The sequence below is a fragment of the Entamoeba invadens genome (assembly GCF_000330505.1).
Source record: "Entamoeba invadens IP1 unplaced genomic scaffold scaff_1105074724328, whole genome shotgun sequence".
Taxonomy (NCBI): domain Eukaryota; phylum Evosea; order Mastigamoebida; family Endamoebidae; genus Entamoeba; species Entamoeba invadens.
Window position 1 is genome coordinate 238,387 of NW_004440100.1, and position 9,452 is coordinate 247,838.

At 33.3% G+C, this 9,452-nt stretch overlaps 6 protein-coding genes across 6 annotated transcripts; 2 read left to right on the top strand and 4 right to left on the bottom strand.

The window, feature by feature from the left end:
• On the bottom strand, positions 1-379 carry EIN_319660 (protein kinase, putative; the record flags this gene model as incomplete). The annotated part of the gene is made up of 2 exons (XM_004253750.1): positions 1-7; positions 81-379. Coding segments are annotated over 2 exons (306 nt in total), but the record flags the coding sequence as incomplete, so codon positions are not given.
• Positions 380-2,379: 2,000 nt separating this feature from the next.
• EIN_319670 (hypothetical protein) lies at positions 2,380-2,760 on the top strand (the record flags this gene model as incomplete). The annotated part of the gene is made up of 1 exon (XM_004253751.1): positions 2,380-2,760. One exon carries the CDS (start codon positions 2,380-2,382, stop codon positions 2,758-2,760), a length of 381 nt encoding a protein of 126 aa, XP_004253799.1.
• A 134-nt stretch (positions 2,761-2,894) lies between these two features.
• On the bottom strand, positions 2,895-4,922 carry EIN_319680 (serine-threonine protein kinase, putative; the record flags this gene model as incomplete). Its single annotated transcript, XM_004253752.1, has 1 exon — positions 2,895-4,922. One exon carries the CDS (start codon positions 4,920-4,922, stop codon positions 2,895-2,897), a length of 2,028 nt encoding a protein of 675 aa, XP_004253800.1.
• A 960-nt stretch (positions 4,923-5,882) lies between these two features.
• Positions 5,883-6,329, bottom strand: EIN_319690 (hypothetical protein; the record flags this gene model as incomplete). Its single annotated transcript, XM_004253753.1, has 1 exon — positions 5,883-6,329. One exon carries the CDS (start codon positions 6,327-6,329, stop codon positions 5,883-5,885), a length of 447 nt encoding a protein of 148 aa, XP_004253801.1.
• A 1,134-nt stretch (positions 6,330-7,463) lies between these two features.
• EIN_319700 (ADP-ribosylation factor, putative) lies at positions 7,464-7,982 on the top strand (the record flags this gene model as incomplete). The annotated part of the gene is made up of 1 exon (XM_004253754.1): positions 7,464-7,982. One exon carries the CDS (start codon positions 7,464-7,466, stop codon positions 7,980-7,982), a length of 519 nt encoding a protein of 172 aa, XP_004253802.1.
• A 78-nt stretch (positions 7,983-8,060) lies between these two features.
• EIN_319710 (hypothetical protein) lies at positions 8,061-9,179 on the bottom strand (the record flags this gene model as incomplete). Its single annotated transcript, XM_004253755.1, has 1 exon — positions 8,061-9,179. The coding sequence occupies one exon, from the start codon at positions 9,177-9,179 to the stop codon at positions 8,061-8,063; it is 1,119 nt and encodes a 372-aa protein (XP_004253803.1).
• Between the last annotated feature and the right edge of the window lie 273 nt (positions 9,180-9,452).

Consider the following 9,452-nt stretch of genomic DNA (forward strand, 5'->3'; position numbering starts at 1 on the left):
AAATAATCTTGGCATGTGTGGACTGTGTTAAAATGTCGTCGGTGACTTTTATACACTTCAAATAGCCAGATGGTATATACCCCTCTAAACATCCATGACAATCAGATTTATACCCCATGGTCGTATTACAGAGGGAACACTCTTGGTTTGTTACACAACCACTTAAACACCCATCTATTGTGCACTCCGGCTTGCAACTATTACCAACCTCATCAAACGTGTATCCGTACTCACACCGACATAAAGACGAACAATGCGCGACACTGTCACATTCTTCATAAAACGGATTGCGTTCACCATCTCCACATACAGAACTTTTGGTATCTTCAAATGCATTGGTGATATAAAAAGAGAAAAAGAAGAGAAGAATTGGTCGCATTGAGTGTGTGTTATGTATTGAAGATCCCTGTTGGTCTTTATTGTTTTCGAACTTTTCGATGTTTTTAATATAAGTATCGAAATTCTTTTTATGTTTTCAGGCGTGGAAAATAACGGGAAAGTTCGCATTTTTGTTGGGTTGGTATTTATGGAAAAGCACGTTTGAAGTGCATTAATAATAGTCTTCTTGATACTGAGGCATTTTGAATTATAAAGTCATTTTTGAGAAGAATCCGACTTGTATTTATTTTTCGTTATATTTATAAAGAAATTTGACAAAAATAATTGAATGATTTTAATATTGCAGAATTAATTATATCTGCCCTTTTTACCGAAACGTATCTTGGTAAAAACTGATTTCAAATAACTCGTTTGCAAACATTTGCAAATAAGTTACAAGTTAACGGTTTTGATCAATAATCCCGTTTGTATTGATGTTTTTATTGAAATACGAAAATACAAAAAAATAATTTGGTATATATCTTTTCTATAAACACTCTGCTTAAAAACATGTTCCCAAACAAAATATGTCCTTCCCCACATTTTTTGAACGTTTTTCAAATAGTAAAAATAAAGTACTTTTATAACAGTTTTTAACATAAAAATAGTGTTGTATTTTTGGAAATAGATGAAAATGTTTGGTTAAAAATTGCTTGTGGAAATTTACCGAGTGTTTATATGGTAAAATCTTACAATAAAAAGACAACAATCAGCAAGTTCGTGATGTTGGTTATTACAAAAATAGATATAGTAAAGTATTTAGTATAATAACAACTAAATTAACAAATAAAAATAATATATCTCAGAATGCTACTCACCAAGAAAACTTTTAAAATGAAGATCAATGTAATATAAATACACTGTTTTCGATCTTTATTCTAATTATAGGTTTCATAGTTATAGTTTAAAATAGATTAATAATAATTTCTTATTAATGATGTATATTAAAAAAAGAAACATATTTTAAAAAAAAGTTCATATTAATAGCAATAAATGGACAACTTTATAACATGATACTCATAAATTATTGATGATTAGTAATCATTGATTACTAATCACAAACCAAAGAAATAACATGCTTAAACATATAAATTTTGATTATTTTGCTCTCACAAATAATTAAATGATTATTTAAAAAAATAAAATTGTAATTATTAAACTATTTTGTTTATGAAAGTAGTATTAGTGTTGTCTGTCTCTTGTTGTGGAGATTTTGAATACAATTGGTAATAATTATTCCATTAGAAAGTGAAGGTCATTTTAAAAAAATTAACAATAAAATAAATTGGTATTTTGAAAATAAATTTTTATAAAATATTTAATTTAACACACAAATAAGTGTTTACTTTTTGTTGTAATTTAATTAACACTTAAAATAACGCCCTTATTTTTGTTTTGGCCTGTTTTTATCGGGATATTAATCCAATTTATGATGATTTTCCTTTTTTAGCTGGTGTATTGTTAATGCACATAATATAAACTCTTAAAAAACGGAAATTAATTTAATAAACTCAAGATTTCCCGATTTTTAGACCACTTGAATTTTGTTCATTGTTATTTAAAGTGTTAACAAAAAATTGTAATTTGTTGTTTTTTATTTTAATTTTGTGGTAAATTCAAATGACAAAAAAATATGTTTACAAAAATAAAAAAAAAGAAAATTTTTTTAAAAAATTATTTTAATTATAATCGAATAATAAACTACTAAATATACCATAATATATACTATAATAACAATAGTTAATTGAATTGTATTTTTTAATAAAACAATGTATATAAATTTCAATTAAATAATAATTTATTGTAACTATTATTAATACTAAATTATATGAAATAAATTAATAGAATACTATTAACATAAAAATTAGTAAAATAACTAATAAAATAAACCAATGATCCAATAAAGAAGAATTAAATTGGACAATCAAAAAACAAAACGTCACTCCTTAAATAGAAATGTTTTTCTAATATTTATTAACTCGAAGATCCATAACAGATAACATGGCAAATGAAGCTCGTGTGATAAAAGCATACAACAACAACGTCGTCGACATTTCAAAAGCCAGTTTAGATACTGGTGCTCGAGCGATTCTCTTCCGTTATCATGGTGGGGAGAATCAACTCTTTTTTGTTGATCAAAGCATCGGGTGGATAATATCAGTCTTCTCGCGTTTAGCGCTAACTGCCGATGAACAAGGAAAAATCACACAACAGCGTTACTGTGGTCTATCCCGACAACAGTGGGTCTTTGAACCCGTCAATGACAAATTCATTATTCGTCTTTTTGAAAATCCAGTGCAATGCCTCACAGCCACAAATGAGTCTGAGATCTGCTTGTCGTCATACACAAACTCGCCAAATCAGCTATGGCTGATCCAGTGACGCCAACTAATTTACTTTTCATTGACACAATTTAACTATTCACAAATAGTACTTTTATTATAAATGAACTATATGTACCACGAGACTGCAAAACCATATAAAAATGAATCATAATGCGCAGAAAAGAAAGAATATTACACCTTTTTATACCCGACGGGGACGTAGTACTTGTCCCAAGCAGTTTTATTGCTCTCATATTCCTTACTAATGTTCTTAATAGTAAGTATTAACTCCTTAGCAGTAGGTCGAGCACTTGGATCTTGTGCGACGCAGTCCGTATACATTTTATAGATCGATGGAGGAACATAATTCCTACACGCTTCCGTACAACACTTTTCACTTAAAGTGGGCCGTTTGCCTGTACTCAGCAAATTGAAGATGGCAAAGTCATTAGCGGCTGGGATGTTATATTCAGTGAACCATGGCTTAGTATATGCCCCAAAGACTACTCTTCGAAAGATCTCCCAGAAGACGATGCCAAGGGAATAGATATCACTTTTAGTGGTATAGACCCCCCCTTGGGAATGTTCTGAAGGCACAATTTCGGGACAACAATATGGAATAGTCCCACTGATCTCTTTTAAATCAGTTTCTTGATTCTCTGGAGTATCAAAACGACTCATCCCAAAATCACTGATTTTCAAGACGTATTTTGCAGTCACCAAAACATTCAACGACTTAAAATCGCGATGTAAAATACTCGGCATATTTTCATGTAAAATGTCCAAGCCGGTACACATCTGTTCACAGAAATTGAGTGCTGTAGAAAAGTCAATTTGCTGATTTGGGTCATTCATCACATCAAATAAAGAAAAATGAGCGCAGAACTCCATCACTAACGAGACGTTTTGTTCCAACACAATTCCAAAGAACTTCACAATGTTCTTATGTGAGACACTCTTCTGAATCTCAAATTCATGCGAAAATTCAGAACTCTCTGATAAATCGACGCCTTCATCCATTATCTTCACCGCAACATCATATTCAGCACATCCACCTATTCCTCCATCTTTCTTATATATCCCTCGATATACACTACACGTCGATCCTGTTCCTACTTTATTCGAACGAGATGGCTTCGTCTCCCCAGTAAACTCTATACTAGCAGGATCTATCGTCCACGACCCTACACTTGTCGGTAATAATGAAAGACGCTTACAATTTAATAAACTCTTGCGATCACCCGTTGAAGCCATTAAAGCTACCGCACGCATCTCACTCTCACTCTGCTCAATCACATTAAACTCTTTGATCGACTTCGTTAAGATCTGAATGTCGTCCTTTGTCTCCGCGATCGCCTCGAAGACTTCCGCCATTTCCTTGTCGTTGAGACTCTTCAATAACGCCGGGTGGACCTCCTGTTGTAAGAACTTCAGTGCATATTTCTGTGCAAATTCGACTGAAATGGAGGAGAGCCATTGCAGCAAATTGTGGACTTCATAGAACTTATTCAGAACTACAAAATTCTTCTTCCGCTGAGCTAATTGTAACGGCGTCTCCCCTTCCGCATTGACCGCATAGATGTCCGCACCTCCTTTAACTAGTGTATTCACTAAATCAACTCGACTCATATGTGCGACTAAATGAAGAGCCGTGTTTTGTTTGTTATTTCGCGCATTCACATCAGCGCCATGATCTATCAGAAATTGGACAATCAAACCACGTAACTTCTCATTTCGCACCGTCTTCATTAAAGGAGTTTCCATCCCTTTATTCTTCGCATCGATTTTAGTCCCTAAGTCAACAAATCGTTGTAAGACAGTCTTGTACGACTGCACATTTTGAAAACGATTACAAAAGATATGAAGCGGTGTTTGATTGTCGGTCGTAGTCGTATTCACATCAATGTTGGGGACTTCTAATAAAGCTAAGAGAGGTGACGCATCCATCATAAATTCATAACAAATGTAATGTAATATGGACATCCCAACTTCATCCTTCTTATTCACATCTACATTAAGACGGACAGCGGTCTTTAATAATTCTAAAAATACTGTCGGGTTGTGAGTCTCTATGGGAACATATAAAGGGTTGTCCGATTTCCGTTTGTAATTCTCAAACATCTTTTTGGTCATCCGCTTCTTCGCCAAAAACACTTTCACCTTCTCAACATCCCCCTCGTTGATCACTTCAAGCAACTTCTCACTCGTCTTTTTAAACATGATTAAAAAGTTCTTCACACACTTTATGCGCCGTTTTGACTCCCTTTCGGATTGGCTCGACATGTTTTTCAGCTATTTTTGATTTTAATGAAAGTTTTTTTCGTATTCTGCTTTTTTTTTGAATTTGGATTGAGTTGGGTGTATTATTGATATTATAATTGTGAGAGTAATTAACTTTGGTTTTATTTGAATTTTTGAACAGACGACCTTCGGGGTTTTCCTGTTTTAAAATTACTTGAAAGAAATGGTTTTTTTGTTATGTTTTTTTTTCGTGTTTTTTCGGGATTCATCAAAAAAAATCAAAAAATATTCTCAAAATTTAACGAAGATTTTTTAAAGTTTCTAGTTCCATTGTCATAATAACATTTTCTATTTCATAATATATTTAACTATTTTTGTTTGTTTTTTTGTTTTATTAGTTTATATTTATTATTATTTATAGTATAACGATGGTAATATATTATTAAAAATGCCAACATATTTAATTGGTTCGTAATAGCATTTTTGATGTACTAAAAATCAAGGATATTTTAGATAAAAAATAAAACAATTTATATCTTCTCAATTTCAGATTATTGTATCACACATCACAGCTTTATTGTATCGTTTAAATTTAATTTAATTAATACCTTATGCTTTAAAATTATGCAAACATACCTATTCACTTAAGAAAGCATCATGTGTCAATGTTCTTTGAAACGACCACATTCATTCAATTTAAATAACAGAAAACAAATATTTAAGCGGAAAATGAATTTATGTATTCCAATTTGACACGTTCAATTTAAGACGTAAAGTTAAAGTAATAATCGACAATAGTTTTTGTGTAAATTTTAATAATCTTGGACTTATCTACATACAACAAGTACAATTAAGCTACTGACAATCCTATGAGTGTGTCGCGTGTTTTGAACTTGTCGTTATCGAACACAACAGCAGTCACTGCGGACAGCGAAGCAGTTAAAAGGCAAGAATGGTCTCTGCATCAACGTATTGCGTTTCAAATTTCATAAAAATAGCGTGCAACAAAAAAACAAGTGCATACACAACACATTTTACAAACTCTGCTGCACCCAAGAAAAATCCAAAAGAATCAAGTGGCGCGATGTTTTGAATATAAAACGCTGTCGTGGCGTTAAGGACAACCCAACAAAATACAGTGACCATTCTCCTACATGGAAATACAATCGAATTAACCACGTCATTTGCGTTGTACATTTCCAAAATAACTGGCACGTTCACTGAGAACGAAAGAATGACGAAATTTACGATGTACAAATAGCTTGGTGATACCCACTTCGATATTCCCGCGACGACACTGGTGGTGATTAACACGATTGTGTACGTCACCAATAATGAAACAGCTTCTACTGTACCATTTGAAGTGTCCTGTAGTGTCGGGGACATCTTTAAACTACAAAAAGATAGTGAAGCGACACTGAGTGCAAGGATTATGAACGTCTTGTGTATTTCTTGTGGCAGCGTGATTGTCTGCTTGAATGCGTTTTTTGTTTCAGTCCAAATGAACGTGAGAATTTCACGCTCTTCTGTGCTCTCGTTCCGCAAATCCTCGCAAAAAATGAGAAGTGGAAGAACGAAGATAGTGGAAAATATTGAGAACAGAACCAAAAAAAGTATTTTTGAGTTCTCCACGAAAACGAAAATGGAAAGCCCAACAACCAAAGCAAATACTCGTCCAGCTTCATACAAAAGTTGAGAAGCTATATGTAATTTAGCAGAAGGTATATAATCTAGTAACATTGCCCGACTGATTACTTTTAAAGAGGGCGTTGTAACAGTGATAAGCTCTAATCCATAAAGTGGGACTAAATAATTTGGTGATTTATTAGAATTTGTTTTGTTTAAATTAATCACAAACCCACACATTGTCAAAAAAATGAGATTGAAAAATGTCAGAACGAATATAACCGATTTCCGCTTTGGAAAGTTGGGAATGGAGTCCGAAAAGTGCCCGATGAGTGGCGGAAAGAGTGAAGATAAAAGGAAACAAAATACAAAACCAAATTCAAACGTGTGGCTTTCGTTTGTCGGGTGGGAAGAAAAAATCAACAATAAACTAATTTGCACAGAGTCCACCGTCCCTAAGTAAAAATTATACATAGAGATTACAAGAGTTTTTAAAAGATATACATTCATCCCACTAATAATGGTATTTTTTTTTCGTTTTAATTTTTTTTTAGTTTTTTATTTAAGAAAAATCACAAGAAAATTTTAAAATATATTTAAACGTTATTATGTAATATTTCGGGATTTTATTATAATTTTTTTCGCAATATCATAATTTTATTAATATAATAATTATTAATTTATAATTAAATTATTTTAAATACATAATAAATAATGTATTATAATTTTTAAAATAATTCCCCTTTAGATTTTTATTTAATGCAAGTTAGAAAACTAAAACAAATTTTGAACAAAAAAAATCTCAAAAGTATATTTTCAAAACAGAGTAATTTGTCAAAACAAAAGTAAATTTAAGGCAATAAAAAAGGGGAAGTTTAACTTACGATTGGGCGAATGGGTTCATGGCTTTCCTCACTCTTTTTCCGCAAAGAGGCTCGTGTTGTGATGATTGGCCTCGATAACGCCGGAAAGACAACTATCATGTACCAACTGAAGTTAAAAGAGATGGTGAAGACCGTCCCAACAATTGGTTTCAACCTGGAGCGCATCAACATCGGTCGGACCATTTTTGAAATCAGAGACTTGGGTGGCCAAAGCAAAATCCGTACGTTATGGCGCCATTATTACAATGAAATCGATGCAGTTGTATTTGTCGTCGATTTGACCGATTTTGAAAGACTACCTGAGGCACAAACCGAGTTTCAAAAAGTCACACAAAACAAAAACCTTGGAAAGACTGTGTTGTTGGTGTTGGGTAACAAGATGGACGACACAAAAGCAATAGACAAACGATCACTTGAAAATGTGCTTAACGTACAAAACGTAAAACAAAAAGTCGAGGTTCGACTCGTCTCTGCTCGATTCAACAAGGGTATTTACCCAGCGTTTGAGTGGCTTTCACAGAACCTTTGATGGTTTGTATTGTATAAGCAATTTATTATTTGTATTATTATTGAATAGCTTGTAATGCAATCAAATAGAATCACTGAATTAAGCGTCTTTAGAGACACCAACCATATTCAATTCGTCTGGGACAAGAGATGCACCAAATGGATCGGCGTGAGTTGCGTTTGTCGAGTTTCTTCTTCTTTTGAAATACCAGACCACCAAGAGGATGATGATCAACACGATGATTCCAATGATAAACATTATAACCAACAACGGCACAAATGCCGAGCTTGTGTCTCCTTTGATCACACATATTCCATCGACCAAAACGTAATTTTTGGAAGCGTCACAAATGCACTCGCCAACGGTGTTTCTGATTTGATTAGCCAGACAAGTGACAACACAGTCGTTGTTCAATAACTCATATCCACTCTTACACACACACTTCCCTTCGGAATTAAACTCAAAGTTTGCTTCACAGTTCTTCGTGCAAATGCTGTTAAAAAGCGTGTACCCATCGACGCACTGACACTTGTCCGTTTGAGTGTTATACACTTCATTTTCTTTACATTTAGAAACGCATTTCTCGTTGTCTCTGATGTATCCAACTTTACATTCACACGTGTCAGAAGTCAAGTTGTATACCTCATTCTCCCCACACGTCTTCTCACACTTCTCATTGACTGAGACATATCCATTGTCACACTCACAATGAGCCGAAGTTGTGTTGTACGTAGCATGAGCCGTACATTGAGGAACACACTTGTCGCCGACTTTCTGATATCCCGTCTTGCAACGACACTCGTTGTCTACAAACTCTTCGTTGTCGCCACATGTTTTGGCACAAGTCATCGAAATTACAAAGGCATTTCCTTCAGTTTCTTTACACCCACATACCGCTAAAACTAATGAAGTTTCTAACAAATTGGTGCAGGTGTTTTCTGTGTAAGTCAATCGAATAACATTATTGTCTTTAGTGATAAATTTGTAATAGCCCGTAATGCCCGTTGTGCATTCCGTTGGATAATTCTGAATGACGGATTTTGTATTCGTCGAGTTACACGTTTCTAAGACGACACCGAAGATAGAGGATGGGGTGAATGTTTCTTGGACGTCTCCATTTTTAATAGCAAATGTTGTTGAATTTCCGTCTGTACATTCAGATGTTGTGTGTGTGCTTTTGACCATTTGTTGATCGTTTAAGTGATATTTGACATACATACTGTTGTATAAGAATAAACATTGATCTAATTCATACACTTCTTGGTATTGTTTTTCTATTTGGTGGATATAGTAAGACGCTTGAGATAATAAAACAAAGAAACAAAGAAGAATTACCATCGCGTTCTATTCTTTTAAGTTTTTAGTAAAGAAATTTGTAAACCTCTTCAATATAACTTTTGTTATGTTTTTGTTTATTGTGACATATTAATGAATAGATTTTTTATGTGTCTTGAGAAAGTAAATATAATAAATATAGTTTTTTATTAATAT